At 39.9% G+C, this 19389-nt stretch overlaps 1 protein-coding gene across 5 annotated transcripts in view; it reads right to left on the bottom strand.

Moving 5' to 3' along the window:
* Window positions 1-9752: 9752 nt before the first annotated feature.
* LOC309719243 (leucine-rich repeat transmembrane neuronal protein 4) overlaps window positions 9753-19389 on the bottom strand; it is a 57924-nt gene continuing 48287 nt past the window's right edge. For 2 of the 5 annotated variants that reach the window (XR_014280172.1, XM_082555227.1), the window contains one exon: window positions 10584-10948. Coding sequence is in view for 1 of the 5 variants with exons in the window: in XM_082555225.1 (XP_082411351.1) it covers window positions 9843-10061 (219 nt within the window). In the remaining 4 variants the exon portion in view is untranslated. Of the gene's footprint in view, window positions 10062-10583; window positions 10949-19389 lie in introns of those variants that run through there. The other 3 variants (XM_082555225.1, XR_014280171.1, XM_082555228.1) reach the window with 3 other exon arrangements.

Below are 19389 nucleotides of genomic sequence, written 5' to 3'. Positions count from 1 at the left end.
TACCCAGCAACTGCCAGCTCTCTGTCTTCGCCACATCTCATACAGACCTTTTCTTAGATCTCAGTGGATTGCCTAGCAACCTTTTTCCTCTGTACAAATACCAATCTGTGCACCAAGCAGAGCATGGTGACCAGTGTAATTATTATGCAAGGGAGACTAATCAGAAATGCAACATACTAAGACACAATATGGTCACAAAGATGCACCATTAAAGCTCTAAATAATTAATACAAAATGCTTCATAATGGTTTCTTTCCATTTACTGTAGCTAAACGAATGCCTCCAGCTTCCATCCAGTACTCTTGGGAATTCCTTCCACTAAACTGACGTCTTCCTTCATGAACGTTTTGTTCCCTTACACGAACTGTTCAGTCAGGTTCACTCTGCTCCCTGCAAAGATTAGTTTGGTAGCCTGCTGGTCTCTCGGCAGTTGGACTGGGAGCTGAGACGCGCCACCGACAAGGAGTGAATGGGAGTTGGTGAATGAGAGAGTGAAGGAGACAGTGAGCCTGGCCACTGCCTGGTTGTGGCAGATTGAGCAGTCCATACTCTGGTCACAAACCACCATTTCACTAACAGGAATATTATACGTTGACAGAATCATTTTATTTTCTGGTGACACAATCTGCCACACTTAAAGATATTGTAGCCATTTACAAAAATGTAGATTGAGAACAAAGAAGCTGCCTCACAGAAGTAGTTTAAGGTTAAGATTACAAGCAAAACTAACTTGGTTTATGTTTGATTTGTGCGGTCAAGTTGGATTTTCAAGTACTTCTACAAGCCACTTCATCAGTCCTTCCAGTAGGTAAAAGGCAGCAGCATGCAATGACATTAACCTGCTAAGGCAGGCTGTGTTCCCACATTATTCAGTACTTCTCTAGCAAAATGAGACAGGCTTGTAGCATGCTGCCAATTCTTTAAAAGCCCCGATCAGCAAAAAGGGTAAGTGCAAGTTTAGGAATAAGAGTATAACTTTGTCCCAGTAGTCACTTGCCTGCATTGAACCGGTAATTTTAAGCGAGTGTAGATTTCACTAGTATGCAGAATGTAGAGAAAAAGCTGGCCTAATTGTCTTTCATCTGAACTACAGCTAAATGTGAAACTAGATTACACACATTTATGAACTTGATGGAGATTTCTCACATTCACATACTGCCAGTATAATCCTAAGGAGAGCATGTGTCTGGTAAAGTGAGTGGCAGTCAGCCTTTAATACAAAGCACACAGCACAATACCAGCTTAACTATGGGTCTATTTACCATAATTGATTCGTATTTTCACTGCTGAATGTGGCATTGAGGGAGACCTGAAACTAGTCTGAAACTATTTAAATAGGAGCAATTGACTATGTATTATCCTGGCTTTCAGTGACTAGAACAGCTGTGGCTACAGCTTGAGATTTTTAAATTTAATTTCATTGTTTACTGACATTTTTTAAGGACGTCGTGCATTTCAATCACCAGTGTCACCAAATGCGCTTCCACTCAGGCGTCCTCCTGCATTAACCCCGTCTTTAGTGCATCAGTGTGTCTTTTTCCCACTTGGGCTTCGGCTGAAGCCCTGTTCTGTGCAGGAAATCTGTTGAATCAAGGAAAAGCCTATGTTGCATATTGGATTTAGATATTAAAGCCTCGACCAATAATGCCGACATCCTCATGTGAATTGCGTAGCATTATTTCGAGTGATGAAAATGCATTTTTTATTAGGATTTGGTCTCTTCTCTCTGCATAACAAGGCCAGAGTGGGTAAGGGACAATGCAGAAAAGATTTGAGTGGGTGGAGGATTTAGGCTGGGGAGAACAGGAGGAAGGAGTTGTAGTTTCATCAAAAGTAGCAGAGGGTTGAAAGACACTGAAAAATTACTGCTGCTCACACAATATCTGTTTTATTATCATAGCCAATAGTTGTGCACATTACAAGCATACTAGATGGACAAAAGTATTGGGTCACATCTCTTAATCTTTAAATTCAGGAATTTTCTGGACCATTCTACAGATGTATAAAATCAAGTATGTATCCCCACGGTCTGTCTTTACAAACATTTTTGGAAAAATAACTCATTCTAAAGAGTTCACTGAATTTGACTGTGCTGCTTTCATAGGATGCTGCCATTGCAACAAGTAATTGGACTGTGCAAAGTGGAAGCATTTAGGAACCCAGCAAATCAGCCACTGAAGTATCAAGCCCTGTTATATCTCCAACGCTCTACTGTTTGAAACCTCCTCTGACATTAACATTGTACACCGGGAGCTTCATGGCATGGGTTTAGATGCATGTACAGGTACCTACATTGTGTAGGTAGCCCAATACCTTTGTCCATACAGTGTAGGTTTATTAGAAGTTCTGTTAAGTGTGGTTTGTACCATGGCCACTCACCAAGAAAATATCATATGTTATGTGCATATAAATTAAAATATGTTAATTTGCACATCTAATTTTGGTATAGTTTTCCTATTTATACATAATAATAGTATTTGTACATTACATTTAGCTAACAGAAGTGCTGGATCAGGAGTATTACTATTTTGATACATACATACATCACTTTCATATTCCCACAAGCTGCCTCTGTCTTCATCTTTCTCTCACTTTTACATTTTGCATTATGGGCAGCTTTAGCTGCATTATATTGTGGTTTTCCTCTGCTGACTTGCATTGATCCTCCACACTCAGGCCACCAGCCTATCACTAAATTCTATTTTGTCTGTTTTTCCCTATTCATTCAAAGACAATTCATATTTAAAATGACATCTGCAGTGTTCTCACTGATAAGCTATTTATCCCATCTTCTGGCTCTTGTTGTTTATACGCATAACCTGATACCTCCAAGCTCTTTAGCTGAGGCTCAGCTGTTGCTGTTTTCAACTCCCGTTTAACACTGGTGCATTCACTGAGAACGACAAACAAATACTTAGGTCGCAGGTGTCCAATTGAACTGTCCAGATGCTAAAAGCTAATAAAAACTTTGCATCCAATTTGAATCCAGAGTCATGATTTAGCAAGACTTAAACTAAAACAAATATGCTGTACTAGTTTAACACCTTATATTTGTGCAGTGGATAAAATGAGTTCAGGAGTAGCTAAGGTAAAAGGCAGCTACCTTTACAAGGCATAATTATGTCCAACTCAAAGATTTTTAATTAGTATTTAGGCAACTTAAACAAACAATGTGACAAACAATACTGCTAGTTCTTGGAAGCATTAGTGGCTATGCCTTTTGACCATAAAATGCATCAGGAACGTAGTCAATTGCCTTGTGATTTGGCATTTTGTTAAAAAAAAATACCAGTGTCATATTGAGCTTCTGAAATGGTAAAGGTAACCTCAAACTGTGAGCGTAGCAGCAATGTAACTCCCCGGGGAAATCAAGAGCTTTCACAGCTGCATTGCCCGCCAGCAGTTGCAACACAATTCTTAAATGACGGGGCAACGTGCAAGCGGCTGAAGACAGACAGAAACTTCAGTTTGACCCCAAATCCTTCAACACTTCAAACATATCCTAAACTGGTGGGTGAGACGAAGCCCTTTTGGAGGAGAAATACACCTGGAGAACAGCCACAAACAAAAGCATGTATACCTTTTGACTGTGCAACTTTGAGATGATCTGTGCATCTGTTACAGTTTGAAAAGGTAAATTTTTCTCTGATCTGTTGTGTTGCAGCAACCACTTGGAATCCACGAGAAGAATTTAGGTTAGAATATGCCAAAAGCAAAAACATCTGGCCCAATTTTATTTGATTTCAGAACATCTGAGTAAACAAGTCGACAGAGCTATTTGGGGCGATTTTAAAAACCAGTATAAAAAATAGATTGAATGAAGAAGCTATCGTAACTTTTTACACTCTCTCTACCCTTTACTTTAGTGTGCTTTTATGAGAATTGTAAATGTGGAAATCTCCCTCGACGCCATCCTGATCCCTCGGAAATATGATCGCTGGATGAAATCAATGGAATGGGATGAGGGATGAAGGGATTTTAAGCCCATATACTATAAAGTGTTGCATTGTCTACCTCACTCTGACAGCTCAGAAGGGGTGAGAAGATAGCTTGTGCCTGCTTTTCAAGAAAGTGCCAACAGATTGTCAGAAGGACGCACGTGTTGTCCAATCCGATAAAAGTAAGTAACAAAAACAAAAATGTTATGATCGCCTTGGCACTTTTCATTTCCGAGAAATTAAGCCAGTCAGCATCTGCAAGGAGCGCGTGGTTGTTGTTCCTGTACAGTGAAAGCATCGGCATTGTCCTTTTAAAAAAGAATGATTTTGTCTAGTGGCCTTCTGGCTTCGGTGTGCATGCACAAAATTGGGAACAGTTGAGTGTTTCTGTTTTCAGCCTATTTCAGTCAATACTTTATTAAAAGTTTAATCATTTCAAGGTTTCAGATGACAACATTTCTATATTAGAAAAAGATTTTTGTTTTGGTTCTTTTTCCACATGCCTTAATCTTCTTGTGACCTGTAAAAATCATCTATCAACCCTCCTAGTTCTAAACACTCCAAACTTTAAAATATTGTGTATTGCTCTTTTCCCTTTCTGTGAGTCACACAGTTGATTTAAGATGTGATGTGTGTGATAATTATCTTCCTAGTTTGCGGGTAAAGTCGTAGAGACAGAGCTGCTCCAGAGGTGTTTGTCAGTGGTGGTTGAAGTATGATGAGTCATCAGCCTGTTAGTGTAAATCCATGCAAACGCTTAGGTTTGATGCTATTGTGTTGCATCTACTGCTCCTCAATGTCCTGATTCTCTCAACGCTTTTCTGAACACTTGAAGCGAGTGCAGTATATGCAGTCTATCAGCGTCATTAAACTGTTCCGTGTGCACGGCTACAGAGCAATAAATCCTCAAGCAGCATGAATCTGTCGTGTGTCAGAGCCTGTTGTCATAAGCAGATATATCTTCTGCACTGCCTGCTTTATTTTTCTTTCTTTCTTTCTTTCTTTCTTTCTTTCTTTCTTTCTTTCTTTCTTTCTTTCTTTCTTTCTTTCTTTCTTTCTGTCTTTAAACAGAGGAACACCAGGCAGAGCATGATCAAAATGTCTGTTATTGAGGAACTGTTGAAAATCGGACATACACATGTGCCGCTGTACACAATCAATGCGTCATTCATTTGTTCTTCATGATGCCAGATGACTTGTTTTATACAATCAGCGTTAAAATATTCAGAGTACAGCTAATGCATGACTGGAGATGGATACAGTATTGATAATGACAGAATATTGTACATCCCTGGACATTTCTATTCAAACACATCGAAAACAAAATGTATAATAAATATAAATTTTCTCAGTACAATTTAATCTGTGATGTCACATGTTCAAAAACAGTTTTTTTTTAAAAATCAATATTGCAAAAAGCCTCTCAACAATTGACCGTTTGCTAAACCCTATCCCCATCCATTACTGTTGCATTAGAGTTTAGGGGCTAATCTACTGTTAAATCATCGCTGTTATTTTTCAATCACTGGGTTCTTAATTTCACATGAATGCACACAAGATGCCCCTGCAAGCAATGGCTTGGCCAGCTAAAATAAACAGATCTTCATAGCTGCTGCTAGCTAACTACTTTAGTAAAAATTTAATAGCTATATATTATTTTGATGAGTTTCTTAAAAGATAATTTAGATGCAGTTCAAACATAGTCAACATTATACTTTAAACTTAAGAATTTTTCTTTAACTCAAATAAAGGAAACCAAAATATACATATACACTATGTGGACAAATGCACAGAGCTACCTTGTACACATAAACATGAACAGCCATATCACGAAGCTCCTGGTACACAACTTTTATGCTGATGTTAATGTCAGAGGAGGGTTGTAACTCTGGAGTAAGCATAGTGTTGGAGACCTTTACACAGTATGCAGCTCAGCACTTGGCAACCCCACTTTGTAACTCTGCAATAATACCACTTGTGAAATCTGTAGGAGGGAAAGAATTTCATACAAGTGACTTTTTGGTGGCTCCAGCGAAACTTGAAGCACTATGGAACAACTTTATTAGCTGACCAACGTGTTTCAGCTTGTGGCCTTTTTCAGGGTCATTACAAAATACAGTTTGTGTTTAAATAAATAAAGAAATCCAAGTGAACCAATCACACATAAACAAGCTGACCAACCAGCATTTAAGGGGGTGGTACTGGCTGACTCTGGACTGAAAATCACCCCACATATCCAAAAGTAGTTCATTCTCAAAGGTCCTAACTAGATCTCTCTTTTTCCTGATGAAGTTAATTTTATCACCTCTTTGACTGGGCTTCATGGCGTCAATGCCAATAAAAAATAAAGCTCACCATGAAGCATTCTGGATATTTTGTTTAAAGAGTTTATTTCCTACAGGTATGAATGCAGGTCTATTAATGAGTTTCTGCGAGTTACACTATTTTGCTTTATGTTCTTAATTAGATTTTCAAAGACCTTTAAAAAAAAACATCCATCCATCCATCCATTCGCTTCCGCTTATCCTTTCCAGGGTCGCGGGGGGGGGCTGGACCCTATCCCAGCTGTCATGAGGCGGTGGTACACCCTGGACAGGTCGCCAGTCTGTCGCAAGGCTAACACACAAGGACAGACAACCATTCGCACTCACATTCACTCCAGCATTTACACCTATGGGCAATTTAAATTTTTCAATTAACCTATCCCCACTGAAAAACCAAGAAACCAAAAACCTTTTATTGTAATGATAATTGCTGTTAACTAGTTCAAATTTTTTATTATGGAGTTAATAATTTTTTTAAATCATTTTTTGAAAGTTGAACCAGAGCCAACCAGTCAGCCAGTACAACACGTTCTTGTTCCCAAAGTGTAACATATTACGCTATGTGACAAATCATCGGTATGTTACCCGTTTGGTCACCCAACATATTCCTATGTTATGCGTTAGGAAACAGGAGGAAACATGAGAATCGTTTGGACTCAATCTACACATGTACATTTATTTTACTTTCTCATCATGAATCGCGTTGGAAAACTCTATCTAACACGGGGCGATCGTGGCTCATGAGTTCTGAGTTCGCCTTGTATTCGGCCCCGGCTCGGACAGTCTCGGTCGTTGTGTCCTTGGGCAAGACACATATCGCGCCATTAGCCAGAAGGGCCGATGGCAGAAGACTGACTGCTTCTGTCAGTCTGCCCCAGGGAAGCTGTGGCTACTGTAGCTTGCCTCCACCAGCTTGTCTCCAGTGTGTGTGAATGGGTGGATGTGTAAAGCGCTTTGGGGTCTCTAGGCGGGACTAATAAAAGCGCTATACAAATACAGGTCATTTACCATATTTACCATTTAACACAATTATTGTTATGGTTAGGATTAAGGTTAGGTTTAGGGCTGGAATACACGGCTGGAAGCTTCATTCTATGGGATTTCATCCGCAATCCGCCGCGTATCATAGGGACGTGACAAATCGTCAGTATGTTATGTGTCGGTAATAAGAATGCCTTGGCTAGTACCACCCTCTTAAATGCTGATTGGTCAGCTTGTTTCTGTGTGGTTGGTTCACTTGGATTTCTTTCTTTATTTAAACACAAACTGTTTAGTATTTTGTAATGACCCTGATGAAGGCCACAAGCCGAAACGCGTTGGTCAGCTAATAAAGTTGTTCCATAGTGCTTCAAGTGTCGCTGGAGTCTTCACGCCACCAGATCTTTGTCCTTCTCAATGCACCTTGGAAGCAGGTGAAGTTGTGCCAGAAATATTTGGACACTGACTTTTTGCAATGGCAGCATCCAATTACAGCTCCATGCTTGAGATCAGTGAGGATTTAAAAAAAAAAATCTATTGTTTCACAAATGATTTGCACCTAGCTATGATTTGCATAGCTAGGCGCTTGATTTTATACACCTGTATAAAATTCTGGAAACACCCGAATTAATAAATTGAAGCATGTCTCCCCAAAACCTTTGTCCATATACTGTTATAATATTATATTAAGCGCCCCCTCCTGTGTTTATTTAACTCTTTAGTCTTACTTCTTTTGCCTGTTGGTATAGCTAGCTATTTACGTAGATTTAATTAAATCAATCAGACGTGTAGCAGGACTGAGCTCCTAATATTACTCTACAATATGCTGAATCAGTATTCAGGACCAACTTCTGGGGACTTGTGTAGTGAGCTTGCCTAGTTGTGGGACGCTAAACCCCAAACAGTTTAGTTAACTAATTTTCATTGGCCTCAAAGGTAAAACTGTGTTACTATTACAACTGTATCATAACTGCTTATTGCCGTAAGCTGGGCATGCTATCATTCACATCATATACTTAATAATCTCCTTAAATGGTGAGTGTTGATTTCGCTGGTTAGCAGTTCAAAATGTGCAGAAAACCAAAGCTCAGCAGGTCTGCTGCACATAGTTATTGTAGATAAACTATTATTTGACAATTGTTGTTTACTGGACAGGTTTAGCTAACGGTCAATTCCCAGCAGAAAAACAAATGTATACTTTTATATCACAATAACCTTTTACCAATTTCATCGTAAACTGTGTCTATGTTAAGAACATAGAACTGCTGCGTTGAACAATATTCAGGATATTAATTGGGTGATCTGTACACGTTTTCCTTCCCTGAAAGTAAAATAGCCTAGAAGTGTATGAGTTCAGCGAGTCGAGCTTACTGTATCACATCAGATACCACACAGTCACAGAAGAAGAAAAGCAAGAGAAGTTACCATCAGGGTCTTGATCAATAAGGCAAAAACCAAACACACATCATTATCAGACAGTCCTGCCTGTGCTGTGCACTGTGCTCTGCAGTTTAAACCACCTACACAGCTGGCAAAGTACAGTAGACAGTTGTTTGGGTTGATACCGCTGAACTTGATGAATGACACTGTTTCCGGTCATTTAGCACAGTTTATTTGCCATATATTATATTGTAGCATTTTGTAAAAAGCACACGTGTAGATATGCAAGTGTACAATCAGATAATTGGCTGAATAACACATTATAAAAACCAAAAACCATTAGCCACATAAGTGATTTAAATGAAGGATGAAAAGTAAACATCTGAACGTCCCAGTGCACCAAGCTCTGTACTTGGTGTTTATTTTTCCTCTGTTTATTTCTCAAATGAATAAGAACGTGATCAACATCACAAATCATTAAGCAATTCAAAAGTCACCATGTAAACTATACTGACTGCCAGCAAGATGTGTGGGCTGTACATTTTATAAAACAATTACTGTCCGCTATTTTCGGACTTGTTTCTCTTGTCTTGGGTAATTTCATTGGAGAGGCTCATTTCTCGAAATGAAAAAAGCTACAGGGACTTGAGTTTGAGAGAGACCTCTGGCTGACAGCATGATCAGAAAAAAGAAAAAAACAAAACAAAACAGTAGAAACCCTTTCAGCTTGGTCGAGCTTTCGTTTGTTCAGCTACTCAGTTGCTTATCATGCTGTTTCCCCCTGCTCTGTTTACAACGTTTTGCATTTTGATTACTTTACCTGCACAGCAGAGGGGTGTCCACGTTATGAGAAGTCAAGGAAATATGTTTAATAAGATTAACAAATCATGAAATTATTATCTTTAATACTCCCCAAGAGGCAAAGCAGAATGCAGAAAGTCATGCTGAAGTTCAGCCTCCTTTGCTAATTGAGGACATTGAGGGTCAGGTAGGTCAGAAGCTCACTAATCAAAACTGCTGCTCCCCTTTATTTCCACTGAGAAATATTTTCATTTTCATTACCCTGGTTCCAGGATGCTCTGCAGTAAATTAATTGTCTCCTTTGCTTCTTTACCAGTCCCAGCTTCCTCCCACACAGCCTTTCATTTCGTATGAGCAGTTCTGTGATTATGTGCAGCTGACGTACAGTAGTTTGGAGACAGAGCCTCGTGGTGTGCACAGCTCAGTGGTGGTGGGAGTGGGTCTGGGGGCAAGGCAGCACAGGCTTTGAGGGGAGGGCAGCCATTAGGCTGGGTTGGTACAATGCTGGCCCTGGACCTCCCTGCGCCTGAGTGGAGGGCTCCATGCCCACATTGAGGTGCAGTGACAGGTGGGTATGGCAGTAATCCAGAACAGACTGCTCACACCTGTACAATGTCAGAGCACTCAGCTGCCGCGGTACCTAGACAGAAACAGAAAGTAGAGGGAAAGAAGAAGCACACGTAAGGGTAAGGCTTTTAAAACAGCTAGAAAAAAATCCTTAGAATATTTGGAATTGGCTTAATTTACTTCATGGTGCCATGGCACAGCTCTGTCATTAATGCAGCCTTGGCCGATAATACAGCATGCGCCCCAAGACCTGAAATCTGTGGCGCTCAAACACCCACTTTCAGGAGTGATTTATATGCAAGATGAAAGCCTTAAGCAAGAGTGCACACATATTTTCTGCCCTCTTTTAAATGGAGTCAAGGCTCCATTTAGAAGAGAGTGCTTATTACATTACAAGCACTTTGCTGATTCAAAGACCCCTCTTCGCTTTACGTGCTACCGCGGTCTGAATTCTGTCAATTAAACGAGATAAAGCTGCATCACAGCCTGTGCAATATTGATATTAATATCCTAATGTATATTCATATATATATACATATATATATATATATATATATATATATATATATATATATATATATATATATATATATATATATATATATACACACACACACACACACACACACAGTGGGGAGGAATAATTATTTGATCCCCTGCTGAATTTGTAATTGTAAAAACGATCAAAAGAAATAATTTTTATGGTACTTTTATTTTAATTCAATTCAATTTTATTTATATAGCGCCAAATCACAACAAAAGTCTCCTCAAGGCGCTTCATAGATACAGAGAAAAACCCAACAATCATATGACCCCCTATGAGCAAGCACTTTGGTGACAGTGGGAAGGAAAAACTCCCTTTTAACAGGAAGAAACCTCCGGCAGAACCAGGCTCAGGGAGGGGCGGCCATCTGCTGCGACCGGTTGGGGTGAGAGAAGGAAGACAGGATAAAAGACATGCTGTGGAAGAGAGACAGAGGTTAATAACAGATATGATTCAATGCAGAGAGGTCTGTTAATACATAGTGAGTGAGAAAGGTGACTGGAAAGGAAAAACTCAATGCATCATGTGAATCCCCGGCAGCCTACGTCTATTGCAGCATAACTAAGGGAGGATTCAGGGTCACCTGGTCCAGCCCTAACTATATGCTTTAGCAAAAAGGAAAGTTTTAAGCCTAATCTTAAAAGTAGAGATAGTGTCTGTCTCCCAAATCCAAACTGGAAGCTGGTTCCACAGAAGAGGGGCCTGAAAACTGAAGGCTCTCCCTCCCATTCTACTTTTAAATACTCTAGGAACAACAAGTAGGCCTGCAGAGCGAGAGCGAAGTGCTCTAATAGGGTGATATGGTACTACAAGGTCATTAAGATAAGATGGGGCCTGATTATTTAAGACCTTGTATGTGAGGAGCAGAATTTTGAATTCAATTCTGGATTTAACAGGAAGCGTCAATGAGTGAAATAAGTATTTGATTCCCAACAATCCAACCAAAACTCTCTGACAGATTGGCTCATATGACACTTCAATTACAATCAATCAATAAATTACAGATACTCTTGATCTCAACTCATTATATTTACATCATTTATATACAGCATGGCTGTACACAGCGTCACCAACAGCTCCACCATTATGGGTAAAACCAAAGAGCTGTCAAGGATTATAGATTATAGACCTGCACAACACCATCAGCAAGAAGTTTCTTAAGAAGGTGACAACTGTTTGGTGCTATTATAATTCAGTATGTATTTATAATAATCAATAATTATTTCCCCCACTGTATGTGATTGTACAGTCTACAGAAACATTCACATAACAACAGAAAGAACACGCGCAGAACAACTTTTCAGCTTTAATACTTCCTCTAAACCTAGAGTCATGTAAACATACATAACACCATTTTTTTTTCATTGACTTTCACAATATCCTCAGGAATAAAATCACATTATCAATCATTACAATGTAATCTTTCCTCATGTGTAGGATAAAGAATGGAGAATATATTCAAAGTCCTTGTGAGAAAAATCCCAATTCGCTGTAATCTTAGTTGTGGGCAGTACATCTATTGTAAAATATGCTGTCTTGGATTATTTTATTGGATCACAAAAGGATTTGCTGAAAGCTGATTTGATGCAGAAATGGCTTTCAGATAGGTTCCTCTTTATCTCGTTGGGTCAAGATTCATAGTGCCGTCACCATTCAGACCCTTAAATTTCAAATAACGGCTTTCTAAAGGTTATGTTTTCCTTTTCGGAAATGATATGACTCGGTTTGTTCTCCACTCTAATGGGAAGATTAGTTGAAAACACTCCATTGTCTAATTCAACAGCTGAACTTTGCACACTACATAGAGGACTCGATAAAAAATTCATGAACAACAATGCTCTGAATGCAAAATGAGGTAAATGCAGGGAAACGGATCTGTGAGTTCTCGGTACAGACTGCCAAAGGAGAAAGGCTACACCGTGAACTTGTTTCTCCAATTATTACAATAGTAAAAGTCAAACACGTAAGCAGTGAAGTGGATATAAATTTTTCCTGGTTAGCTGGTCAAACCAATAGCCCTTTCCTTCTTTGCAGAAGTAATTGGCAGAGCACCCACAACCTTTGCCTCTACAACACTTTCTTGCCTCCTATGTTTAACTTCAGTTAATTCCACATGAAATCCAAAGGTACCATAAAACAAACTGAGCTGCAGTTGCAGAGACTATAAAAGGCTTTCTTGGCCTTTGCGCCTATCCACCAGGGACCTGTACAGATCTGTAATTACAAAATAAATACACCTTTAGAAAGGAATAGTGCTATAATCATATAGGTCTCATCATTGTTAACAGCATCAGTAGTTCAGATATCACAAAAAGACCTGAAAGAGAAATGGTAAATGGGCACCATTTACACAGTGCTTCTTCAGTCTTTCTCACTACGTGGTGCTTTACACTACAAGCCACACTCAGCCATTTCCACGCACATTCATGCACTGCTCTCTCACAGACACCTATGAGACTCTGAGGGCTGCTGAGTATCTTGCCCAATGACACTTCGACATACACACTGAGGACCTCGGGATCTTTCAATTAGCGGAGGGCCCGCTCTATCTCCTTCGAGATGCCACAGCCACCCCAAAATCTTCTTATGACCTCTAAAACAGTTTGAGGCTTGTGAAGGATTTGTGACATTCAATGGGAAATGCAAATAGTTAAAAGAAAAATGCAAACCTAAGCATTGAGAGAGACTCCTCTTTTGTCATACAGATAGAATTATTTATTCACTGTCTACAGTCTAATTTTTGGTATGTGTTTGCAAGTCAATCTTTATACAGAGTTTTAAAGTTGCATCTTTGTGGGCTGGATATAAAATGTACTGATTATTCAAATGGTGCCAAAGTCAGATTCATTTTTCTGTTTGACCAGAGGGTCCAGCGTGGTACAGCAAGTGTGGAGATGCCTCAGTGAAAACCATAGACATAGGTAATTATATGCCACCCAACACATAGGCATATTACAATAAACACATACATTACAACAAACCCACAACAATTTCAAAACAACCACGCTGCATTTGAACCTTTCCCCTGTTATTTATTGCCACCTCCTCAAACACTTTAATCATTTGCAGCCTTTTCCAGCACTTCACTCACACTGTCACCTACTATAGCTTATATAAAGAGCACTCACTAAGTTTCTATTCGTGGGATGAAATGCCAAGAAATCCGGCTATGATTTCCATTTCACGGGCTCCATTTTTTTCTATTAAAACCCTCCACAGTATTTTTTCAATGACCATCAGGAATAGCTACAGCTTTTGTCTTGTAAAAAGTAGAAATAAAGCCACACATTAACATGCTATACAGTTCATCTATGAATCCTTATAGTGGGCGTTCTACAGACACTGCACAGTTAAGCTCAGCAGAACCGTTTGTAACTGTTAAACACTCATCATTGAGAATAGTTTTCACTGAAACAGTGAGTGAAGTAGTGAGATGTGACACGTCAAGTAGTGGAGGCTTGGATTTTGCACTTACAGTATGAATCACCCTAATGATTTTTACTGAATATCTTTCACTCTACCCTATATTTTGGCACCCTCTCATATGAACTCTTCAACAAGACTAAGCGGCTGCACGAGCCCATAAAGCGCCATGTGTTAAAACAATGCAAAACATTAAGGCATATATTCTCTCAGGCAGCGGTGAAGCAAGAGAAATTCAATGCAGGATGTCCACTTTGAATAAAATCTGTGACACTGAAAGCTTATCACTAACCATTGTTAGTGATCAAAGTGAAAAATATCTAATCATTTGTGCTCATGGTTGTGAGCTAAAATGAAAAAATGCTACACTAATGCTACACACCTGCTCGGCATATATGTATTTGATTACCCTCTCTGGGCTTTTGCAGGATTAAAACTCACTGTTTATCTGTTTAGTTTATCATGTTAGTTAACATGTATTACTTGGCAGTAAACACAGAGGTTATTGGAGTACTATTACATGTATCTAGCCATAAAGCAACGAAATGGCAAACTGGTAATCTGACCTAATGGTGCAATTAAAGTTTAGAGCGGTCAACAAAGATTTTCCAATCTGTATTTTGGGAAAATTAATGTCTATACCACATATCATGACAAACTCTCCAGTATCGTACAGACTGTTCAAAACCAGAAAGAAATCAGGAAATGCTCCTGAGATATTTCAGTCTGAACAAAACAGGTGAAATGACTAACCATGCTGTGAGCCACGCAAACAGCTGTCCTCTAACTCAAAGGTCACTATCTGTGTACAATGTACTGGCGTCTAAATGGGCAGTTTGGCTTTAACTTGTCGTTATGAAATAAATGTTGACTGCAGAGTGAATGGCTACAGCCTAATGCAATCTGGGTTTTAACAGGCTACAGAAGGCTTCAGTCACACAAGCCTGGAGACCATTTGGCAACTGCTTCAGAAACCACCATTTGCTAGGAAAATGTTAGTTTTCCCTGACTGTGAGTGGTTGTTGGAGGCTACTGGCAGGCACTGTGAAATCAGCTGTTAAAGCCACAGTGGTGCAGTGAAACCTTCATCAGCTGATGAAATATGTATTCCCCAACTGATTGGCAAGCGGTTGCATTAAGTTGCTTACTGTAGTCCCAAAGAGTTATACCATGCAACACTAAAAGAAAAAAAGCCTGTCTGCAAATACTTACCTGCTTACAAAACTATAGTGAAACTGAAAAGCCTGTTGGTTTCAGCAGTAAGAGTTTTACTTTGGAAGAAAATATTTTCCTTTTTTGATTTTTGTTGCACTTTTAAGTTTTACTACTGCTCCATGGTTAATTAGCAAATGCTTGCAGTCAAGACAAAGTCATGCAAACTATGGGTGACTGTGGCAATCATGGTTCCAGGGGGACGTCAACCAGGCTCTAGGCTGGTGTAACTGAGGCCTAAACAGAATTTTCACTGAGGAATTGGTGCTTGGTAAAAAGTCTCCCAGAAACAAGAAGGTTTAATTGCCTAAGCAGAAGAGGTACTGCTTTGTTCCCCAGTAGCTAACAATAGCTTTCTCCATGTTGCTAAAATGTTAGGCATCAGACCAACTGCAGTAACATTTGAATTTAACATGCAACGAAAAAAGGAAGGCAAATAAGACAGAGAGGGAAAGTGGCAAAACCTGAAAATGTGAATCTCATACAGCCATTCATTCAATAGAGGAAGCTAGAAGACTTGATATTCAGTTGATATAGCTTCTACTACATCAAAGGAAAAAACAAAAAAACCTGCCTCTGTTTTCAGTCACTTTATGACAGTGGCGCGTGGGGGAGCAGTGCGGGGGAAGTTGTCTAACGCCACTTTAAATTAACCAGCTGATTTTTTTTCTCTTCCGCTGTTTTTGTTAAAGACAACAGCTTTTCTTTCACCCATTGTCAGCTTCTGTGGATAATAGCGTCCAATAATAACTAAAATACAAAATGTCAAAACAAAGTCACTTAACTTAATGTCATCTCCCTTCATAGGTCTGATGAAGCTGCTGCAGCTGGCGGTCATTAAGATTGGGATAAATGCTGTTTTGTGTTTAAACAGAACATTTCTGAGGTCAGCGGAACATCGAGCTCCATTTCCACAGAGCACAGAACCCTCTCCCTGCTCTTCACTGGCGATCTTTAATATCTGCATTGCCGAAGCGCTGATCTAAAACAGGATCAGTTTCATGTCTTTACACAGAGGAAAAGAGTAAAACCCTTTTTGGCGATTTAAGCTGACTTAGCATTCAGGTTTAATCAGGAATATTGGGGAAACGCTGGCTGTTACAGTTGGAGCTCTTAGAGAGGTGAGTCATTGGCTACCTCTGCTTGGATATTTGCCAACAGAGCTGCATATAGCTGGATTTCGCCTGAGGAATGATCGTCACCTTTCCTAACTTTAATGGGTCCTAAAGTCCCTTCCAATCTAGCTGTGCGCTACAAAAGCAGAAAAATATAAAATGAATTCAAATCTCTTGATTACAATAGCCATCTAAGAATAGCTCTGTTTCCTCCTGACAAGTGTACGCCGTTATTCAGTGAGTCACTGGCTACTGGCCAAGGTAATAGAGCGGACATCTGGCATCAGCCTGATCTTGTCTTCACTTTATGTTAACTGTTTAAACTGCAGCTTGACCTATTTACCCCGAAGTGAATTTCAGGAGAAGCGAACACGACAAGTGTCCTCCGCAGAGGCCGTTACCTCAACTACACCTTTAATTCAGGTACTTTTTGCTGTTTATATTGTACGGAGGTACATTTATACCTCAGGTTATTACATCCCATATTTATTTTCAATTTTTTCCCCCCACATCTTCCTCTCAGCTATGATTCATTGTTTATCACTGAAAACCTCTAGAGTTTAAAGTGTTAAGAAATTATCTTCTCAACTGTTGTGGGAATTGCTCTGGGCTTGAAGTGGTGACAGCTATTAGAATAAACAATAATGCCTTTTTTTCTTAGGTTCTTTTCTTTTCTTTCTGTTTAGTTGTGTGGCGTTGTGTACTGGGTATTGAGTGTTGATAACACAAAAAAGAGCAGTGGTTAACACTTCAGATAAGAGAGAAAATGAAATTGTTGGATGAGACGGAGACGACAAAAAACCTAAACGACAAAGTAACAAAACACGGAGAAATTACCTAAACGGAAAGTTGGGGAAAATAAATGACTGTGTGGTTTTTCCACAGTCTGTGTGTGCAAAACATGAGTACTAAAATCCTCACCTCAAGCAATATGAAAAATTATTCACTACCTGGGCCGTTTTCTCCCAAGACTGCTCTGTGTGTGGTATTAAGTTGTCTCTGTGACATCTAGTGCTTTTGTACAGTTAGCACTGTCTGGCTAATGAAATGTAGAGTGGATTACACAGATGCCACAATATTTGGAATAGCTACAGTTTTCAAAGAAACATCAGGAATATGGTTCTTGGAAATACAGTATTATGAATGTACACTCAACAAAAATATAAACGCAACACCTTTGTTACTGCTCCCATTCCCCATGGGATGGACGTAGAGACCTAAAATTCATTCCAGATACACAATATAACCATCCCTCCCAAACAGTGGTCACAAATCTGTCCAAATGTGTGGTAGTGGGCACATCTGCTATATTGAGATAATCCATCCCACCTCACAGGTGTGCCACATCAGGATGCTGATCTGACATCATGAGTAGTGCACAGGTGTACCTCAGACTGCCCACAACAAAAGGCCACCCTGGAATGTGCAGTTTTGTCTCACAGCAAAATGCCACAGATGCCACAAGCAATGAGGGAGCGTGCAATTGGCATGCTGACAGCAGGAATGTCAACCAGATCTGTCGCCCGTGCATTGAATGTTCATTTCTCAACCATAAGCCGTCTCCACAGGCGTTTCAGAGAATATGGCAGCACATCCAACCGGCCTCACAACCGCAGACCTCGTGTAACCACACCAGCCCAGGACCTCCACATCCAGCAGGTTCACCTCCAAGATCGTCTGAGACCAGCCACCCAGACAGCTGCTGGAACAATTGGTTTGCACAACCAAACAATTTCTGCACAAACTGTCAGAAACCGTCTCAGGGACGCTCAACTGCATGCCCGTCGTCCTCATCGGGGTCTTGACCTGACTCCAGCTCGTCGCCGTAACAGACTTGTGTGGGCAAATGCTCACATTCGATGGCGTCTGGCACGTTGGAGAGGTGTGCGCTTCACGGATGAATCATGGTTCACATTGTTCAGGGCAGATGGCAGCTGAGAATGTCCCAGTTCTTGCATGGCCAGCATACTCACCGGACATGTCACCCATTGAACATGTTCGGGATGTGCTTGACCGGCGTATACGACAGCGTGTACCAGTTCCCACGAATATCCAACAACCTCGCACAGCCATTGAAGTGGAGTGGACCAACATTCCACAGGCCACAATTGACAATCTGATAGACTCCATGCGACGATGTGTTGCACTGCATGAGGCAAATGGTGGTCACACCAGATACTGACCGGTTCTGGGTCCCCAGACCCCCAATACCGCAAAAAACTGCACATTCCAGGGTGGCCTTTTGTTGTGGGCAGTCTGAGGTACACCTGTGCACTACTCATGATGTCAGATCAGCATCCTGATGTGGCACACCTGTGAGGTGGGATGGATTATCTCAATATAGCAGATGTGCCCACTACCACACATTTGGACAGATTTGTGACCACTGTTTGGGAGGGATGGTTATATTGTGTATCTGGAATGAATTTTAGGTCTCTACGTCCATCCCATGGGGAATGGGAGCAGTAACAAAGGTGTTGCGTTTATATTTTTGTTGAGTGTAGTTGATTTAAAAAAGCCCTTTTTTCTTTCCTGCTTCAATTCAGATAGAAGACTGTCTGTTCCTTGCTATAATCCATAGTGTTTAAGGTCAAATCTACTATATGTTGGACAGCAAAATATACAATGATAATAATAATATTACTATGATAATCAGAGTGTGTGTATGTCTGTTCCACAACTCCTCCTACATGGTCAGTTTAATCTAGAGTACCAGAATTGTCAAAATCTAAAAAGCTTTTAGAATTTTTTTGGCACTCTAGTCCTTACAAATTAAATGTATTATGTATAGCAGCTGATCTCAAACATTATCAGTACATTTGCATGTGTCTGTGAATTGTCTTCTTACTAATTATATAAGTTTTGTGTAGTAATTGCTCTCAGAATGAACACTGAACTTGCGTTACACGTACATTGTTGCCATTACATGTCTATTGTTATGTACTTGTATGTGCTTAAACAGTGAGGCCAATAATGCCTGTAACTGCTTATTTTGTCTCGTGGAATGAATATGTGTCTTGCAGAGAAGAATAAATATATTTATCTAATATTAATTTCTTTGGTTATTTTTGCCCTCTGACTACTTTCGTGATATGATGAAAATAAAT

Source organism: Aulonocara stuartgranti, assembly GCF_965226115.1.
Source record: "Aulonocara stuartgranti genome assembly, chromosome: 12".
In the NCBI taxonomy this organism is placed as follows: Eukaryota; Metazoa; Chordata; class Actinopteri; order Cichliformes; family Cichlidae; genus Aulonocara; species Aulonocara stuartgranti.
The sequence above is the reverse complement of the archived record's forward strand: the minus strand, read 5'-3'. Positions and strand labels throughout refer to the sequence as shown.